Raw genomic sequence first — 20,196 nt, forward strand, 5'->3', positions numbered from 1 at the left:
AGTTACGAGAAAGTGTAAAACGTTTGAATTATAATTCAAAAAGGAAGAAATTGTTTGAACCCTTGCAGTATCCTTGGATGTTCTAGTTTTAAAAAACACTTGAGAAAAACGACGATTTTTTTGAAAGCAAACATGTTTCGACATTATCAGAATGCCATCTTAAGGTGGCATTCGAAACATGATAATGTCGAAACATGTTTGCTTTCAAAAAAATCGTCGTTTTTCTTAAGTGTTTTTTAAAATTGCTGCTAATTAGAAATTATGTTCTAGTTTCCTTTATGAGAATAATTCTTGTAAAGAAAAAAAAAAAATTTTGCCTGAAAACAAAAATCCCGTTTTCGGTCCATGGCTCTTGATACCCGAGATAGTTTAGCACTAGAGCGTCGCATGTTGAATTAAGGGAACCAGATAATCCTTGTTTGCCATGAAGCCCTTGGATGGTTTGCTCGTGATACACGAGAAACGATAAATGAGAGAGTTAAATCAGAAAGTTATAAACCAATAAAAATTGTATAATTTAAGGTTGTCTTAAATTACATGTGTCGTAAAAAGGCACAGTTTCATAAGAATTTAATTGAAGCATTGCTTGGTTTATTTTATTTTAAAAGATAAAATTTGAAAGTAAAAAACCCGTTTTCGGGCCATGCTTCCCGATACCTTGTTAATCTTAAGGCACTAGAACGCCGCATGTTAACGTTTCGGTAGAAGATTTCGGCCCCTCCACGCTATCCTACTTGGGAGATGCCAAAGCAAGCTTCCGCCCATCAGACCCCGAGATCACCTGCGATAGGCTTTGCTCGGGGTACGCAGGGAGAGTGCGGTCGCCACCGAAGTGTGGGCTCCTAAGCCACTGCATACTATATCACACCCAGCTTCCACTGCTAGTTGACATCTACTATATGAAGTTTTAGCTTTATATATATATACACGAATTCAAAGGCTTACGAAAGTTATGGTATTTTTACAGTAACTACTGCGCATGCTCAGATGATTTCTTTGATAATTTGCGACTAAGTGAACTAATTGCCACAAATTTAGGCAAGTACATATAGTTAGTCGTTGCCATGACTATGAACAACTTGTCGAGTGGACTGCGCATGCTCGAGCGCATGCACAGATGATTTGTCTATTAAATTGTTATTAAACATGCTATTTACTTTAAAATCGATGTGATATATGCAGTTGATCGTTGCCATGACCCTGAAATTGGGCAGCTGGTCAATTCTACTGCGCATGCTCAAGCAGACTGCGCATGCGCAGATGATTTATCTGAAAATTTGTGACTGAGTGAGCTAATTACTCTATAATTGGTTCTAGCCATGACCATAATCTTGGAGATTTGGTGGAGTTGACTAGGCATGCTCAGATTGATTCTCAATTAATTTGCATTGGAGAGAGCTCTGAAATTAGTGCTTGTATCTGCCCTTAGCAAATTTTCAATCATATATTTTTAGCATGCACTTTGTCTTTTTAAGCTTGTTTTGACAAATGCATATCAAACTCATCAAGACTTTGTTATGCCACTCGTAAGATCAGTGTTATTTTTGAAGATGTTTTTATTTTTCTCCATAACTTTGTATCTGCATATTTTGTGCATAAAAATGTCGTAATTTTTTGCGACATGTTCTATAATTCGTGGATTGAGGTAGAAGAAATACTTGAAAAAGCAACTTCCAACAGTGAAACAAACTATGTAACTGTAATAAGTACTCTTTACTGATAGGATTATATTACTACTTTGTATTCTAACATTGGTAAATACGATGGTATATCCCTGCCTTTGGGATATAGGGCTTTACTTGTGGTTATAAGGGAGAGTGCCTTCACCTTGACACCTGAATGTCCACCCACCACTGGGACCGACTATTTTGATGGCTCCTATCTTTAGTCGTGATGTCGTGATAAGTATTAAATTATGTAAATAAAACAAAATGGCGTATTATTTGAGAAGTAGAGAACAACAGCAAAATTCATTTCTAGACTAATTTAACGTTTCATTATGCAAATACCTCCTCGATGGTTAAATTGTCCTAGGAAAAGCAATTTGATTGCAGGTACAACGTCTTGTTCACTCTATCGCTGGACATTATGTACACATTTACCAGTCTGTAGCATTTCGAAGAAAAATATTACAATATGCTTTGCCGTTGTACATATATGATGTATTATTGAAATTTCTTTAGGTTCGATTCTGTATGTAATGTTATCATCACTTAGTTGTGTTTTGTGGCCTGTAGATTTTCCTTATGGCTGGTTTATTTGTTAGTGAGATTTTTTATACTTTGCGTTGAAAATTCTAAATATTGTTAATATTAAATTATTGTACCTTCGAATTTAGTGTCACAAGTGTTCTCAACTTTTCTTAATCTTGAAAAAATGTTAATTAGTTTCCATCCAATGTTCATGTGTTTTTGTTATCTTATCTTACTTAAATTAATAACCTTCAGATCGATTTCTTGCATTCAAGACCTTTCTTGATTCTCGATATGATGAGCAAGTTCCTGAAGAAAACCGATGGCAGCTTCCTATGTTGTTGGGCTATTTGACTAGGTACAAGGTAAGATATAAAGTAAATGATTTGAACCTGGGAGTATTGTACATGTTTGTTGGTGAAGATGGTCCAGGTTAGTAGATTCCTGTGAAGGACTGTTGTTATTGATGTTAGTCTTCCTCAATACCAACAGTCCTTCTCAGGACTCTACTAACCTGGATGATCTTCATCCACAAACATGTAAATATAAAGATGCTAAAATAATATTGACATGACTTTCATGTTTATCTGCTTTGCTTTAGTATTTATACAAAACATACAATGATCTTGGCCTTTAGTTACTATGGCCTTGAGTTTTTTCAGAAAACTCTTGGCTTGGTGATAGACTTGACCAACACATCAAGATTTTACAACAAAAATGAATTGGAGGTTGCTGGGATACAATATATCAAGATAAACTGCAAAGGGTATTATTTTTTGTTTTATTGTAGAAGGTAAACTTAGAGCACCATGATGTAGTCATTATGTTAAAGTGGATTACGTATATTTGAAATGATAAGTATGGTTATCAAATACTATGGTGGTGAAAATCCTATCAAGAACCTTTTTCTGGACTGATAGTTCCAATTTTGTAAATTCTAAAAATTTATCTTATCCAAGAACCTGCAGGATCTTTTATGATTTTACAGAACCATTCTCAGGAATTTCACCTGGAAATTTTAGTTTACCAGTAAAGTATTATCTAGTCCATTACTTTTAACCTTTTTTTGCTATTTTTTTCTTTTATTTGCACTAAGAAATTTTTAATTGAATTTCATCAGTTTTGACTTTTTGGTTGTCATTTAGTCATTGTAAATTTGAAGTTTCAACGAGAAAGTATTTATTTCAAAAACCTGGTGTTTTCTGTATTGGTGTTTTTAAACAAAATATTAAGAAATTTATTTTCTGTAGGAATAGATCAATCAGCTTTGGTTATGCAATTTTTTTCACCAGTGATTCTTGTCATGCATATACTTTATTTTAGACGATCTGAAACACCAACAGTAGAGCAGGCGGATGGCTTCATTAGACAATGCTCCAAATTTTGGCATGAGTTCCCTGACAAAATCATAGGTAATTTTTATGAATTTAGATAAAGAAAATTTGGAAAGCTATAAAAATATCTCTGTTGTTGTTTACTGTTGTCTGAAGAAAGTGGAGGACTAAAGCATGTTTGTGAATGATTGGACACTTGAATGCTTTATAGCATCATTTGTTTTTGAACATTTTTGTAGGTGTACATTGTACCCATGGGTTCAATAGAACAGGTTTTTTGATCATAGCATATCTGGTACAAGTCATGGAATGGAGGTAAGACTGTATGCACTATCAGTTGCATGTATGCCAAATTGTACTGAACAATATAAATCTAACATCAAAATTTTATTTAGTTTAGAAGCTGCTAATCATGCTTTCGTGCAGGTAATTTGAATTTATGTTTACAATGGCATATCAACATCAGATAACTTACAGCAGTTTTAGCATTGAAACACTTGATTGGACTCTTTGCCATGCATAAGGACTCAAGTTTTACCATCAGATCACTTCTGATAAAGACACTAGACTGGAGTATATAAGAACTCGAGTTTCAACATCAGATCACTCCTGATGAAGACACTAGACTGGAGTATATAGGGACTAAAGTTTCAACATCAGATCACTCCTGATGAAGACACTGGACTGGAGTATTTAAGAACTCAAGTTTAAACATCACTCTTGAAGATGACACTACGTAGATGGTAATTACCAAATTTCAAAATCAAGTCTACAAATTTTAGAGTCGACCTTCTGGAATATACAAACAACATTACCTGGATGACTTGTGTAAACGATATGACGAGAGTGAAAAATTGAAAGCTCCGCACTTACCTGATTGGTGCTTGGATGAGGAAGAAGGAAGTGATAACGAGGGTGAAAATGGTACCTATGACAATAGAGGTTTGCATGAAGGAACTAGAGCTAAGAGACCTCGAAGAGAATTCAAGACTGGAGTAAGTCATGTTTATAACTTTTAATTAGATTACGGGTGACATTGTGCTAAAGTAATGATCACTAGCTTATTCAAGTTTCTATGAAAATCGTTGGATAAATTTACTGCAGATTACTGTGTCTATTTTGTATTTGCTAATAAATCTGGCCTTTATAGGATCCTAAATTTATGGATGGCGTTTCGGGGATAACAGTCGCGCAACAACCAGTTTTTGGTGATATTCAGCGAACAGTTCAGAATATATGTGGATGGGATAGGTTCGCTTTCTGATAAATTTTTGTTAACATTTACTGTATTTAACCTGTTGACGTACACGTATCTATTATATTCATAGTTTCCTACTTCATTACTTATTTTGTATTTGTTTTTGTAAGAGTTTTATGGTAAGTGCATGATGGTCATCATAACTCAATATTTCTTCATTCCGTTTGCATTCTATTTTAGAGGTGGTTTTCCTGGTAGTCAACCAGTTTCTATGGATGTAAATAACATTAGATTCTTAAACGAGAAACTTTATCGAGTCACTTGGAAGGCAGATGGAGTAAGGTTGGTTTTTCTTCCGGGCTAAAATAATTTATTATAAAAAAAGAACTATAACATTGCTACGTTGCAAAGCGTTGAGGATTCATCTTCTTTTTAAGGTACATGATGTATATTAAAGGAAGACATGAAATCTATTTGATAGATAGAGATAATGCTGTTTTCAAGGCACCTCAACTTACTTTTCCTCAAAGGAAATCGCCTCATGCTCACGTTGTTGACACTTTACTTGATGGTGTAAGTATAAATTATATTTTACCTTACCTTACCTTATTTTACCTTACCTTACCTCACCTTACCTTACCTTACCTCACCCCTTACCTTACCTTACCCACCTTACCTTACCTTACCTTACCTTACCACCTTACCTTACCTTACCTACCTTACCTTACCTTACCTTACCATACCTTACCTTACCTTACCTTACCTTACCTTACCTTACCTTATCTTATTTTTTTTCTCAGGAGCTGGTTCTTGACAAAAATGAGGGGGTGTTGACTCCCAGATATCTTATATACGACATAGTTCGCTTTCAGGTAATTTCTAAGTAAAAACAATTTTTTCATGCATTCAGTCTTATTCTACAGCTTTAATTGTAGAGTCTTCGTAGGCATACAAAAATGTGTTTTAATCTTACCTACTCAAGTGTTCATGTCCGATGTGATTTAATCTCTTAATTCTCATCATGATGATCGTCAATATTTAGAGTCAAGAGTTGTGTAAAATGTCTCACGATATCAGAATGAAATGTATCGATATTGATATTGTTCAGCCGAGGCACAAAGCTGTTCAAAATGGTGTTTTGGACAAGACGAAAGAGCCTTTCAGTGTTCGTAGTAAACAGTTCTTTCCTGTGGAAAAAGCAGAATGGGTCTGTTTTCAACAATTGCGATCTTTTATAAAATACATGTTCAAAGTAAAGACATTAACATAACCATTTGCACTACTTTGCTCCTGCAAGCTCAAATCTTATTTTATTGTGGAAAACGGTCTGATCAGCTTACTTACGTAATGACCGACTATAGCAAGTGAAGGCGAGGAAAATCATTACAAAGTTTTAGCTTAGGTGGAATTTCTTTGCTGCTCTTCATAGTGATTGTGCCGTGAACGTCAAATCGGCGTTGAACATCAAATGTATATATCCATTTGATTCCCATGTTTTTTCTTGTCCAAAACCTCTCTGTTTATAATATTGCCTGAATCCTTCAAAAGTAAAGCACACTCATCGAAACCTTCTAGTTTCCAATTCTATTTTTAACGATGATTTTCTTGTGCTTTTGTTTAGATTCTGAAAGAATTTTCGCCTAAACTGACACACGAAACTGATGGTTTAGTTTTCAATGCTGTTAATGAGGTAAATGGAGTTCAGTTGATCTGTTTTAAAAGTTGTTGTACTAAGTCAAAATGAGAGATCAAACACAGACAAACTTATAACAGTGACTCCTTTGCCATGTTCCACAAAATGGTTTAATGTGAATTAATTTAAATTTCTAGGCTGAAATTAGGAAATACTCATTCTTAGATTACTTATAAGTATGCACTCTGATTTATAATTTCAAACCATATCTTATGGCAATTACGATATCATGCAAAGGAAAAACATTTAATGCTGTTTTTGCTGCACATGTAGACTTTTTTAAGATATGCACCTTTGAGGAAAAGCGTTTGTGTGTATTTCTGATTTTACAACTTTGTAGGAATACATCCCTGGTCAATGTCCGACTCTGTTGAAATGGAAACCACATACTTTAAATTCTGTAGATTTTCAACTTCACATTACCACAGTTCAAAAAGAAGGGTAAATTTTGTTCTTTTACACGTAAGTCGTTTTATTCCAAACAATAAGTATTCCTTTTTTATGCTTTCTCCATTGAATTTTCGAATGATTTTCCGATTTCTGTTCGTGTAAATGGAAGAAACCATTATTATTTTCGATATTTTGTCACATGCTTTGAAAAAAAATTGAACAGTTATGATTTTCATACTTGCATGCCAAAATATGTGATTATATGTAGCAAAACTGGACTACCTTAGCTTGATTTTTCCAATCGACAAAGATATATTTTTCCTTCAGTTGTTTGAAAGAGAAAGTTGGTGCGTTAAGGGTCGGTGGTTTTGATCAACCTGTTGGCATTATTAAAGTAAGTCCATGAACACGATTTCTTGACGTAGACTGTCATAAAATAACTTTTTGAAGCCCGTATTGTAAGCTTTTTGTTTTTTTTTATCATCTCTGTCTGTACAATCTTGTCTCCTTTTGCTAATTTTATTGCCTTTAGACAGAAATGTTAGGATCTTTATGAGATCTCTATAATGTGTTATTGTGTTATTTTTCTTCAAATAATTTTTCGTACCAGTAATCGTGACGTCAAACTACGTTATGACTTTTCTATACAATTTAACTGTGTGAAGAATGATTCAGTGAGATAAAACATATGAAATCTACACGTCTTGCCCGTTTGAATGTACATCAGTCAATGAATGTATCTTGTGAATCGCTTAGGTAACTAATGAATTGAAAAAACTGGACAAAAAAATCATTGAGTGTACTTTTGACGGTAAAAATTGGATATTCATGCGACATCGCGAGGACAAGAGCTTTCCAAACAGCTACGCAACTGCTCAGAGTAAGTGATTTGAGAAAGAGAAAGCAATTTCCGTGTTTCGATATTTTCCCTTGTCATTTTTGAAGAAAAGAATTCTTTGGCGGAAAATAGACCTTCAAATGAAGCGCAGATAAGCTTAACGATATGAGGGAAAGCCATTTGCTAAGTGTATACAAATGATGTTTATTTAAAGAATTGCTGATTGTTGCCATCACATTTAACCAAAGACACAAACAAGGACGACTTGGTCTTTTTCCTCCATTCAATAGATTTGCAGTGGGTAAAAAGGGGTTTCCCCCCTTCAACAGTAGCTCGTGTGACAAGTTCTTTTTACTTAGGGGTGAAAGTGATGTTAGTATTAATCAAGCAAATCAACAAATTATGTCATTATCATCAAGGTGTCCAACAATTTTTATATCACCCACTTCAATCCAAAGCCTTCACATTACCTTGCATCACCCCCTTTAATGCAAAAACCCTCGCAATACCTTACGTAAATCACCCCCGTCTCCATCAATCTAAAGACCATACGTTAACTTAGATGACCCCTATCAATTCAAAGCACTCACAATCCCCTACATCACTTCACTATCTAGCAGCACAAACCTAATGCTGGGTGGACGCCTTTTGTGAAAAGCTGTCTTATATGTTTTGTTCTAAAGGTGTTTGTGAAAGCATCAAAACGCCAGTAACAGAGCAATGGTTGCTTGAAGTGATTCATAAACACAGATATCGACCTGAAAGTCATTCTCATCGCCATAACAACACAGAAACGAGATAAGATATCTTTTTTATTGTAGTATATTAATTTACTCTCATCTGATATGCATGCCAGCATGGAAAAGCTACTATATATAAACTTGTATAGTGAGCATTCACAAAGATCGAGCAGAGATTTTTCTGCCGATCAAAGCCAAAAACTCGCGTTGACATCATAATTCAAGACTTAATTGCATATTTGATTTCATGTCGCGAATTGTTGTTCCTGTACATCAACTTGATGGCTTTTTCGGTCTCTTTTAGAGAGTTTTGGCAATAAATAACAATAACTTTTAGTGAATAGAACTTTTAAGGACTTCGGTAATCTTGTTTACAGTTTTTGCTGTTTTTCACCAGCAGTTTTCTTTCGCAAAATATCTCGAAGTAAAATCATGTAAATAGCAAATAGAAATAAATCGCCTTGATTGATTGTTTATATAAAAAAGTTAAACTTAAACAGTATAAAAGTACCATGCAGACTGCCTATCGGAAATTCAACAGTTACAGTTTGGGAAAATACCCACAAATTATCATTTAGGTTTTTACTAGATACTCCATAAAGAAGACCTTCATGAGTGTGAAAAATCATGAAAAAATGCAGCCAAATGCTCAGGACAAATTTTCAATATTGTTTTTGATAAAATATGCACCTTAATTGCAGTAAATATAATGCAATATATACATGTATATATGTATAATACTTTCTCATATACTTCACATGTTAATGAATTGACAAGACAGCTTGTTCTGACAGCTGGGACCATGCAGGTTTGTCATTTAGTTCTGCGTTTACTCGTCAAAGAACTGTTAGGAACGGCGCTGTCAACGAGATTTTCAATTTTTCTTTGAAGATAAAGATAGCCAAAAGGGAAGTAAGCAAATTATGGGTATTTATGGCTGCAAATTAACGCGTATCGTTCACTTCGTTGCCGTAGCTCAAATTATTCTTGCCATTCTCATATTTGGTAATGGAATAGCTCTTCGAATTCTCGTGTGTGGTTGGGTTTCAGACGCCTCCTTTGGTTTCTGGGTAGGAACTTTGGTAGGCCTACGTATATTATATCTTCGACTTTTTTATTGGTAAAATTTTGCTAAACGAGATGAGATTTATGACCTCAGTTGTGTCTTGTGAAATATATATGCATATTTTTACCCAAAGGTACCAGAAAAACATTTTTATCGGCGTTTTTATTCTCCAACCGATCACATATGACTTGAACTCCTGTCAAAAGATCGCACGTAATGTTTCAGAGAGAGATTTTTGCATAATGCTGCGTGTCTGTATTATAATAACTATATTTTCTAAATAACATGTAGTTGAGTTCTTTTGTTGAGTCGTTACGCGAATCCTTTTTAATGCAACAAGAATCCAACTTTTATAAGGAATTTGCCGAGGTCTTTAAATACGTTTAAATTATGTCAAAATGCGGCTTAAAATAGAACGTCACCAATCAAAAAAACAGCTGGAATGTTTTTTCGTTTAAGATAAGTTGCTTGTCATAATATTTCTGCCATTTTCAACATGGAACTTGGGATCTCTAAGCTAATGAGGTATAGGAGCTAGGGTTAGTTGTGGAATAGTATTGCTACTTTATTTTGAGTGGACGTGTACTTTCATGTTTAGTATATCTCGTTTTGTGTTGCTTACATCACGTGATAAAGTTCTTGTTTTGTGTTGCTTACATCACGTGATAAAGTCCTACTTAAATATTCCTCTTTGACAGGTTTAAACTTCCATATGCACGTTATCACATTTGTTTTTTTTTATCAGTTTCTAATTGGAGGAATTGTTGGATATGTGAGCACTCGAACTGACAATTATTCTGTTGTAAGTACACGCCATGTTGGACTGTTTATCCCGTTAATATTTGTATGTAGATGTAGTTAGTTCCCTTTTCAACCGATTTTAAACTCTAGTTATCCCTATACTATACTTAACTGTCCTAATCCGTGATGATTTAATGTCGAAACATGAGTACCTAGTTATTTGATGTTGAAACTTGAGTCCTGATACATTCCAATCTGGTGTGTTCATCAGGATTTATCTGATGTTGAAACTTTAGTTCTTATATACTCCAGTCTGGTGTCTTCATCAGGATTTATCTGATGTTGAAACTTGAGTCCTTATACACTCCAATGTAGTATCTTCAGCAATAGAGATTTGTTGACGATACTGGAACTCTACAGCCTATAACGTCATCCGCGAGCAATTGAATGATGAAGATTTTTAATATTATTTATCAACTCTTTCAATAGATATATTTTCTTTCCTTGCATACAGGTTGGTTTTTATCTTGGTTTGAATTCTTTTTGCATCATGTTTGCATGTATGGTCATATTTTGTCATTTCATCGCCACGTTTCATTTCAACGACCAAATGCTCGTAAAACCTACAAACATTTCATCGGCAAACTCCACAAGCGTTAATTCCACAAGTAGTAGTTCTAATGAAATAATATCCAGTTCTGGAGGGAGAAATGATGCGAATGAGGCATATGGGCCAACAAGTATGGACTGTGTAAACATTAAATGAAGATATGATCTTTCATGATATGATGTACATTCTTTCATGTGTAAACATTGTTATCTACTTATCACCTTATTGTTCATGTTCCTTATTGTTCATGTTCCTTATTGTTCATGTACCTTATTGTTCATGTACCTTATTGTTCATGTTCCTTATTGTTCATGTACCTTATTGTTCATGTTCCTTATTGTTCATGTACCTTATTGTTCATGTTCCTTATTGTTCATGTACCTTATTGTTCATGTACCTTATTGTTCATGTTCCTTATTGTTCATGTTCCTTATTGTTCATGTTCCTTATTGTTCATGTACCTTATTGTTCATGTACCTTATTGTTCATGTTCCTTATTGTTCATGTTCTTTATTGCACATGTTCCAAACAGATTCGAGCGAAACTACCAACACCTCTTCACAAACACTCAATGCTACGTCCTCAACACCCCCAGGCTTCAAAGACGAAAGGAGTTCGTTGCTACTTGCATCAAACCTGGAGTGACTATGAAAACGGTCATCGTGGACTCCTACTTGGAATAACGATGATGTCGTTGTGTTTTATTGAGATTCTAACGGCTTCGTTTGCAATGTTGATTTGCTGGGCAGCTGTTAATGTTGAGCCAACAGGGGTAAATTGTTATCTTTGTTTGCTGTGTAACTCTTGCTCTTATATTTCTTACTTTAAAGATTATAGCTTAAAGTGTTTTATTCGTGCGTGTCATTTACTACTTAAGTATTTTTCATTTTTACATATACCATCAGATAAGAAGAAAGAAACTGTTGGTTCAAGGGACTGCCTCTGAGATGCTTGCTTTGTACAACCGTGAGGCGACTTTGCGACAAAGAACTGTAAGTCTTCTTGTTTTACTACATCTTCTCTTTGATGACATGAACTTGTCGTGAACACTTGCCCATTGCTCTGTATGCTCATTTCTATGTGGAATTTGGAACCTTCAGCGTAATCGATTTCTTTAATTGACCCTTCATTTGCTTGCGAACAATTATATATACTGAATGAATATTTTTTAGTCTCATGAATGTGCATTAAAGGGATTTATGCAGGAAAGTAAAATACTAGAGTTAGTGCACAGTTAAGATAAAAAGTATCATTGCACTAACTGTTATGATTAACATCATTTTATTATCTCTTATGAGAATCTTATTAATCGCGTTGCAACTACTCTGGATAAAATACAGTGTTTGATGAATTCATATAAACTAGTACAGTATAAATATTGGAATAAATTTCTATGTGCCACTAGAAATTTTTTATTTATGTTACCATTTCATAATTTACCATTGAATACACAAATTTTCCTCCATATAGGGTTTATCATCTACTTCAACCTCCTTAGCTACCATAGATGAGCCATTTTCAAACTGGAATTCTACTACTACCTGCTGATTACAAGGTGATTTTTTCAGTAGTAATAGTCGGTGAACTGTGCATCAAAATCATTGTAGTATATATGAATAACAATTAAAAACAATGAAAGAATCAGTTATTATAATAATTTATTGATGAATGGAATGAGCTTGCTATATATATATACCAAATATGAAATAAACTTAACAACTTAAGTATAAAAAACTTAACTTGTACAGAAATACACGCAAGAAATTAACGTCTCGACGCATCCCTCACAGTTGGCGCAATTTTGTATCAAGATTACATACAGACGTCCTTTGGATTTAAATGTTCATGAATATTTACTTTAGTTTATTCGAGTTATAGTATTGAAGCCATAAAAATGTCGAAATGCGTGAATATATTGTTATTTCATTTCATTGCTTTGGGGGTAGGGGTAAGGCTAGGGGTAGGGGTAGGGTATCTATAGTTGTTTGAAGGTCGTGAACGGACATAAATGTTGCCATAACCTTGTATCGTCTGCACATCCACATAACTGACGCCATGAATTGGATAGTCACTTGAGGAGAACGACAGGCCAACACCGAAACCAATGTTTGGCAACGATTCACAACCTACAAATTGGAATACATCGTTATGAGAGTCTTCGCTCAATATCCGTGCAATATTCGCAGTAAAATAGTGGGTAAGAGAATGATGCGAGTCCAAAAATAGAAGGGTTGACAATTTATTAGAATTTTAATCTTGTTTTATACTCGCTAGTTTATATATATATATATATATATATATAGGAAGTTTATAATTTATGATTTTCCGTATAAAACAGTGCTCGATGCCCGAGAGCAGAGCGTAAATATGTGTAGTGGTGTAGAGAAAAATCACAGAACTACAGATTCATCCCGACAAGCCTGTTTCGTGATTGCTCACTCTTCAGGGGATTTAATGAATAAAATACTTAAATGCTTAAAATATATATACAAGATGACGGAAGTTAGTGTATTAATCTTGTTTCCTCTTGCCGCCATAGATCTAAAACACTCCTATGTAATTTGTAACCATACACCTTAATTAATACTCTAACTTGCGTCATCTAACTTGAAACTATACACCTTGATTAACACACTAACTTCCGTCATCTTGTATATATATTTTAAGCATTTAAGTATTTTATTCATTAAATCCCCTGAAGAGTGAGCAATCACGAAACAGGCTTGTCGGGATGAATCTGTAGTTCTGTGATTTTTCTCTACACCACTACACATATATATATAAGTTTGAAAATTTGTAATCCAGGCATTGAATATATAAAAGATAAAAGTTTCTCCGGATTTTAAATGATTTTTATTGAGCTTTCGACTCGTTGCTTCGAGCCTTCATCAGAGCCTTCAATGCCTGGATTACAAATTTTCAAACTTATATATATATATATATAAGCTAGGTGATTTAAATCTCCTGAAGAGTGAGCAATCACGAAACAGGCTTGTCAGGATGAAACTGCAGTTATATATATATATGTATGTATATCAAACTTAAAGCCCTATAGTTGTGGTCTGGTATACATGAATTTGTAATGTATGCGATTTATTGGTATTGTTTTTTGATCATCAAGTGAGATATTTCACCATTCTTTCATTCGTACCTGTTATGTTCTTCTTAACGACTCCAATACGAGCAGCTGCATATTTAGGATCTCCAACGTTGAAGCCGATTTCATAGCATTGGGGAAAAAGTGTTATTGGTTGTAGATCCGTGCGATTTTGTTCGCTTAAGTTTGTTGCATTAATCCAAGATGCAAGCGATACATTAATCAACCTCTTCTCAAAAAAGAGGCTTCGCAATGATGGCGCTTTCATTGAGAATTGAATTTCCAATACATTTTTCACAGTGACGCATACTTCACTGACGTTGGCGCTCCAAAACAAGTCGTTTGTGACAGAATTACTCATTTTTGAAGTCCAAACTTCTGAATCATAGGCTGCAGCCTGTATTTTTTTATGAAACAGAAGGTTTAATGTTTATATCGTGCATGCCATACCAATATAACGCCTTTACTCAGTTGATAAATCACACATTACGTATCCTGAGATATGCTGCGTTTTCATGACACATTGCGCGCTCAAGATGTAAATACTTGGCTAAACTTTTGACATTGGCCGAAAATAGCTTTCGGAAAATTTAAATCTGTTGAAAATGAAAAGTTTGGTAAAATCTGCATCACTGCTTGTCCGCTCTTGATTTTTGTTTTTCTTCAAAACTTTTCTTTTTTCCTAGTTTGTGTTTTCATGCAGATTCTATTTTCCCTAAATGATGCACTCGTATATATGGCTAGTTTCAAATTTAGTTCAATTTGAACAACTAATATTGTGCGTGCTTAACATGAATAATACAGTAAATTTGTTTTACTTGCCTTGGTTAAGGGAAGTGATGCCACTTGTGTCCATCCATTTCCTCGACATTTGGGTTCACGACTGAAATAAACAATTCAACAAGTTTGTTGAGTACTCGAATAAAAAACTCCTAAACACAAGCATAAATCTAATATATGGTTTTATTCGTGTTTGAAAGAAAGCAATTTAATAATTTACTATGCATGTTTGTCATTTTAAACATTCCTTTTGAGAAGGCTTCAAAATGTCACGATAAAATGTTGAGAACGCATATTTTTATCACTTCTATATTAAAATATTTATTTCGTTTTCATAATTGCCATTGAATATAAAGCATCTCTATTTTACTTTTACCATTTTGGGCAGCCATTTAAGGTCTTCTCATCGCGACAGTATTGATTCATGTTATATCCATACTTGTTTCTTGCTTTAATTAAATAGGAAGATGCATTTGCTCCACGCCTGCAAAAAAATGATGGAAGTGTGCTCATCCAGATTGCACGAATAAACGTTTAACCGATCGATCGTAATGAACTCACGGGTAACAGTCCTTGTTGAAGTATGAAACACAATCGTCATACAAAGGTCTATCTACAAACGTAAAATCATGGTGAGTTCACACTTGTCTTGTGCTTATCATACATTTATCGACTCTAAGACCACAGAAAGTCTTTAAAAACTCACAGAACATGTGATGGATTTTTTGTCCTCTAAAATAATTATACATAGAACATCATACTTTTATACTTACTTGGTTTAGAAGTGGGACGAGAGAGTACTGTGGAGCCTGTGAAAAGTACAATGTTATCCGATAAAGAGAACAATCGCGATTGGCTTGATTATGGTTAAAAAATGAATACTTCAATAATATTCTTACTTCGCCATGGCATACTTTGTGTAGGATAAGGATCTATTATAATGTAAAAAAAGGGTCGTTTGTTATTTGTTGGTACAAGTGTAAGTTTACCGATTCTGTAATGAACATGAAAATCTATAGAATATTTTTTGTTGCTGGAAGCAGACTTCACGCATCACATATCGTGTAAAAAGTTTTTTATGTTTTTTTGTGATATACTTCTTAAGAGTTAAAAACGATGATCTATAAATTTGTGTATAAAAATCTCGAGCATGTGCAACTTCGACCTTCGGTCTCGGGTTTGCACTGATCTGCTCTCGAGTTCTCCCAAAGTTCTCTTCGTTATGCAATAGCCCGTGCGGACACAGTAAACATCTTTTTTTGTAAAATAATTTAAATGCAAAATGTATTTAAATTTTCGTTTTAACCAATTTTCGCTTATATAATTATTGCCGTTTATATTAAATTTTTACTGATGTAGAAAAAGTCTTAGAGCATTGACGGTTTTTGTCCTGCAAAATAATTTCACAGCATCATGGTCTTATACTTACATGGTTTTGAGTTGGGATGAGGAATTGGTGAGTTGCCTGTGAAAAGTATAATGTTTTTTATCAGTTAAACAGACTAATCACCATTTGCTTGATTATAGTTGAAAACGAATACTTCAATAATATTCTTACTATGAACTTGCACTGACATACTTTGTGTACGATAAGGAGGATCTACTATAAGGTATAAAAGAAGGTAGTTTGTTATTTTTTATTGCAAAGTTTGTATTGATTATGTGATGAATATGAAAATCTATAGTACATTTTTTACCTTGCATAGGAAGATGAATTCACGCAGTTTAAAGTTCTGAATGATATATTTAAAAATATGGAATAACACCTTGCTTTAATACTTACATGGTTTCGAATAGGGGTAAGGGAATGCTGTGTGGCCTGTAAAAAAGTTTTACGTTTTTTATCAGTTAAACAGAATAATCACAGTTTGTTTGATTATATGGTTAAAAAACGAATACTTCGATAATATTCTTACTTGGAACTTGCATTGGCGTACTTTGAGTACGATAATAAGGATCTACTACAAGGTAAAAAAAGGTAGTTTGTTATTTTTTACTGCCAAAGTTTGTACTGATTATGTGATGAATTTGAAAATCTATAGTATATTTTTATGTTCCACAGAAAGCAGCAGAATTCACGCAAATGAAAGTTCTCAATGGTATTTTTCTGGAATGTTTTCTTTTGATGTACTTCTTAGGTATTATAGCCACTGATCTATAGATCTATGGTATCAATCAACTGCCCGTTGTAGCATAGATATTAGTCTGATGCATGCTCATAGTCGCTGTGTACTTTCATATAGTAATAATTTGAATCATTAATTACTAAATTATTATATTTAAATGTTCGTTTCAACCAAATTTCACATGATGTTCTGACGTTTTCTCTGCTGGAAAATTCTATATGACATGACGTCATCATGACGCAGATGTCGTCATGTCAGTGAATTTTTGGTTAAAATTTTTGTGATATTCTTACCAACTTTAGTCATTGACTCATAACCACTTCTGGTCGCATATGGGTCTTAACAAAAAGAAACAAATCTTTTTCACTTGTGTTTTACTTTTTCTTTCAGACATTTTCTTTCAAACTGCACATGACATGATATTGTCTGAACTTAGCCACTGAGCTGAATACATATTTCTTTGTATATGTTTATAGATCAAGAAATTTAGCTGTTTCTGTGTACACCTCCGTGTACAAATTGTTCAAGTTTAACCATGTCGAGTGTAGTGAGGTGGATAAACAACTCAATCAACAACACAAATGAAACAATGAGTGTCGGTATGAATATAGGTATTTGATATTTGTTGGTAATATAACGTATAAATTCGTTTATCTGCCCTTGAAGTTCATTTTCATCTTTATGTCTTCCTTGTGTATAGAGATACACGAGAGAATGAGACACAAAACGTTTTCTTTCATAGTGAACAGTTGGTTTATGACAGCAAAACCTGTCGTTGCTTTTCTATTTTTTATTATTTCACACGATCGACTCATTTTGTAGTCATTGATGTTTTGCATGTCACCATGTTAGGTGTTTTGTGCAAAAAATATTTCATAAATGCTATTGTGAGCTGAAGCCAGCGTGGGTGAACGTTAATGGTTAAATATCAAGAATACTTTCACACAGAAAATACTTTCACATTCGTTTTTTAGTAATAATAGAATGAGTTAAATCACATAAATGTTTTATAATCACTCAAAAAAGTTAATTGAGTATAGAAATAGATTGTTTTCCTTTACTTTCGTAATGATATGTTATTTAGCGGATGTGGATTGTAAATATTCCGTGTTCCCTCACTTAGGTTTTATTTCAATGAAGTGTACTTTTTTATACACCCTTTATAGGATAATTAAATCATTAATTACTCCATACTGCAGGAATTTTCACACGAAGGAGAATAAAAACAGACTTTAATAAATAATTTTGGCGAATATTTTTTGTGACATGGAGGTCAGTTTCATCAGCAATACATTAGAATCTTATATTTTTTTGCTAGATTATTCTGTGAACCATAAAATTATAATCAAATAATCGTTTTGTTCTACATTATTGACCGTTGTATCTAGTCAAGCGTGCTTTGTTGTCTCGTTGTTATGGTTGAATGTAAACAGAAAACTTAAATTACAGTGCCAAAATTAAAATTATATATTTATAGTTAATGCATTAATTTACGTGATCTCATTGCAATGTTACAAAGTCAACAGGACCAAAAACTGCCTTTTGAGAGTTAATCTTTTTTAAACTGCCATTTGATCGATCTTTATTTTTGTTTTTTTTATATACATTTTCATTTACGTCATATTTCTGCTTCATCACTAACATTCATGAATTATTTTATTTTACCTTTCCATACCAAAGACTGGGTCGCATAGTGGGGAATTTTCGATATTTGCTGGTAACATTAGGAACTAATTATTTAAAATATTTTTTGAATATTAAATTACAAGGGCTCAGACACAATTTGTCTTTTTTTTTGATAATTTTTGATGTTCACAATTCTCGTCTACTTTCAAAAAGTAAAATTTAAATGCATATTATATTTAAATTTTGATTTCAACCAATTATCACCCAAATATTTATCACCCCCCTACATGGAATTTAAATGTTATGACATTATCTCTGCATGAAAATTTCACGTGCCCTCATCGTGATTTGGAGGATGACATAGCAACATTTGCTTTTCGTTAAAATTTGTGTTATGGTTCTCACCTAGTTTTGACGGTGTCAAGTAAGGACTTTTAGTTTCATAGGGTCTCCTATAGCAAAATATTGAAATGTTCAAGAATTTTAGCCAAGTCAACTGTGAATTTTACTTATGGCTGCTGAAGGCAACATAAAAATTATGTAATTCGTCACTATTAGTCAATGATTGCATACAGGGAGTTTTTCACAAGACTAAGCTTTATGTAAAAAGGACACGATGTCCGCTTTTGAAATTTTGCTATTCTTCTGCCGGCATGAGGTATGACTTCTGCCTGTATGGCATTGATCTACTATTCTTACCTCCAACTAGTAATAATGATGGTGTAGCTTGAAGTTCACCTGTAACACACAAATGCACAAAATCTGAAGGGTTTTGTGTTTTTTTAAAACGAAGTTTGAAATGTAGAACTGTAGAAAACGTCAGGAAATTGATTAAATTTGTTTCGTAACTACCCAAAATCGAAATCAATTTCATCAAAACTTTAGTTTTATCAAACTTGTTACGAATTAAAATAACTAAGTTTATGTTTTTTAAGTACAGAAGAAACAGGAAAAAATAATGTTAAACAAAACACTTCAACAAAGAATTTTATTATTTGTTAACATATAAGTATAAAATTTCCCTTACTTGTAGAATATGTTGTTTCCTGGACGGGCGCTATACTTTGGACATAAAAAATGCTTGCGAATCCGACGATAAAACTCAAAACTTGAAACATTTTCGTGGTTTTAAATGTAACTTTTGCAAGCTTCTTCTACCGGCAAAGTTTACTTATTCTGATGAACAACTATCGGTTTCGTGGTTATTTTAAAGCGTTTTTTGCATAACGGAAACTGTTGTGCGTATAAGGAATTTGGAGTATTTAGTGGGTGTCAATTATCCAGTCCATGTTGCTAAGGACATGTAACTAAAGATTAATACAATAAAAGCTCTATTATGACGTGTAGTTTTACATACAGTTCGTTTGTATCCGTACTTAAAAATACTCAGTATTCCAAACATTTCGTACGCTGAAATGCCAAAAACAAAAGCAACCTAATGAGCAAGCGTATAAAATCATAAAATCATAACCTTATTGGAGGTGAAATATTCAAATAAATACCCAACAATTTGAAAGCATGCAATGTAGTGGTTTTCCTATTTTAAATAATTGATTTTTTGAAAAGTGTGAGACTGTTCCATCTACTGCAGACAAATAGCTATGTACGATAGCATTTTATGACACAACTACATACAGATGTAGAATTCAATCTTCTATTTAAGAACTGCTCATTTAGCAAATTTCCAATGTTGGCACCAATGGTAAAGTGGGATCAAAATGATACGTTTGCTAAGTGATTGTACGTTTGATGGTAACGTACAAGT

The 20,196-nt window shown here is 33.6% G+C and overlaps 3 protein-coding genes and 1 long non-coding RNA gene across 6 annotated transcripts; 3 read left to right on the forward strand and 1 right to left on the reverse strand.

The window, feature by feature from the left end:
- Positions 1–1,592: 1,592 nt before the first annotated feature.
- On the forward strand, positions 1,593–8,870 carry LOC124449714 (mRNA-capping enzyme-like). Its single transcript, XM_047000663.1, has 17 exons — positions 1,593–2,054; positions 2,448–2,557; positions 2,855–2,958; positions 3,516–3,604; positions 3,766–3,841; positions 3,922–3,952; positions 4,309–4,521; positions 4,677–4,777; positions 4,965–5,066; positions 5,162–5,297; positions 5,525–5,596; positions 5,767–5,931; positions 6,346–6,414; positions 6,758–6,858; positions 7,135–7,201; positions 7,564–7,687; positions 8,329–8,870. Exons 1-17 carry the CDS (start codon positions 2,000–2,002, stop codon positions 8,445–8,447), a joined length of 1,734 nt encoding a protein of 577 aa, XP_046856619.1. The 5' UTR covers positions 1,593–1,999; the 3' UTR covers positions 8,448–8,870.
- A 1,765-nt stretch (positions 8,871–10,635) lies between these two features.
- LOC124449726 lies at positions 10,636–19,670 on the reverse strand. 3 transcript variants are annotated; one of them, XM_047000665.1, is made up of 15 exons: positions 19,459–19,659; positions 19,131–19,169; positions 18,837–18,883; positions 17,099–17,143; positions 16,596–16,640; positions 16,463–16,498; positions 16,238–16,282; positions 16,109–16,144; positions 15,579–15,611; positions 15,453–15,488; positions 15,241–15,292; positions 15,056–15,163; positions 14,722–14,782; positions 13,954–14,296; positions 12,444–12,928 (listed from the first exon to the last, which is right to left on the reverse strand). In XM_047000665.1, exons 4-15 carry the CDS (start codon positions 17,109–17,111, stop codon positions 12,726–12,728), a joined length of 1,011 nt encoding a protein of 336 aa, XP_046856621.1. In that variant the 5' UTR covers positions 17,112–17,143; positions 18,837–18,883; positions 19,131–19,169; positions 19,459–19,659; the 3' UTR covers positions 12,444–12,725. The 3 variants fall into 3 exon arrangements, with proteins under 3 accessions (XP_046856623.1, XP_046856621.1, XP_046856620.1); XM_047000664.1 differs by lacking the exon at positions 18,837–18,883 and having other exon boundaries at positions 19,459–19,670; XM_047000667.1 differs by lacking the exons at positions 12,444–12,928; positions 13,954–14,296; positions 18,837–18,883 and adding an exon at positions 10,636–10,815 and having other exon boundaries at positions 19,459–19,652.
- LOC124449762 lies at positions 10,707–12,713 on the forward strand. The gene is made up of 4 exons (XM_047000670.1): positions 10,707–10,932; positions 11,335–11,574; positions 11,708–11,794; positions 12,273–12,713. Exons 1-4 carry the CDS (start codon positions 10,903–10,905, stop codon positions 12,348–12,350), a joined length of 435 nt encoding a protein of 144 aa, XP_046856626.1. The 5' UTR covers positions 10,707–10,902; the 3' UTR covers positions 12,351–12,713.
- LOC124449769 lies at positions 17,320–18,269 on the forward strand. The gene is made up of 2 exons (XR_006949585.1): positions 17,320–17,404; positions 17,972–18,269. It is a non-coding gene; the product is annotated as an uncharacterized LOC124449769 (long non-coding RNA).
- Positions 19,671–20,196: the final 526 nt, after the last annotated feature.

Source organism: Xenia sp. Carnegie-2017, unplaced genomic scaffold, assembly GCF_021976095.1.
Source record: "Xenia sp. Carnegie-2017 unplaced genomic scaffold, XeniaSp_v1 HiC_scaffold_13, whole genome shotgun sequence".
In the NCBI taxonomy this organism is placed as follows: Eukaryota; Metazoa; Cnidaria; class Anthozoa; order Malacalcyonacea; family Xeniidae; genus Xenia; species Xenia sp. Carnegie-2017.

What these genes read in the sequence shown, in the direction of transcription:
- LOC124449726 (XM_047000664.1), bottom strand. Translation starts at nt 19,549, where the DNA reads ATGTTTCAAGTTTTGAGTTTTATCGTCGGATTCGCAAGCATTTTTTAT. An exon ending in TACGCCAATGCAAGTTCCAA is followed by an intron (nt 16,499 to 16,595) that starts GTAAGAATATTA and finishes ACTTTTTTACAG; the next exon opens with GCCACACAGCATTCCCTTAC. An exon ending in TTAAATGGCTGCCCAAAATG is followed by an intron (nt 14,783 to 15,055) that starts GTAAAAGTAAAA and finishes TGTTTATTTCAG; the next exon opens with TCGTGAACCCAAATGTCGAG.
- LOC124449762 (XM_047000670.1), top strand. Translation starts at nt 10,903, where the DNA reads ATGATGCGAATGAGGCATATGGGCCAACAA. An exon ending in TGAGGCATATGGGCCAACAA is followed by an intron (nt 10,933 to 11,334) that starts GTATGGACTGTG and finishes TGTTCCAAACAG; the next exon opens with ATTCGAGCGAAACTACCAAC. An exon ending in TTAATGTTGAGCCAACAGGG is followed by an intron (nt 11,575 to 11,707) that starts GTAAATTGTTAT and finishes ATATACCATCAG; the next exon opens with ATAAGAAGAAAGAAACTGTT.
- LOC124449714 (XM_047000663.1), top strand. Translation starts at nt 2,000, where the DNA reads ATGCAAATACCTCCTCGATGGTTAAATTGTCCTAGGAAAAGCAATTTG. An exon ending in GCTATTTGACTAGGTACAAG is followed by an intron (nt 2,558 to 2,854) that starts GTAAGATATAAA and finishes GAGTTTTTTCAG; the next exon opens with AAAACTCTTGGCTTGGTGAT. An exon ending in TTGACACTTTACTTGATGGT is followed by an intron (nt 5,298 to 5,524) that starts GTAAGTATAAAT and finishes TTTTTTTCTCAG; the next exon opens with GAGCTGGTTCTTGACAAAAA.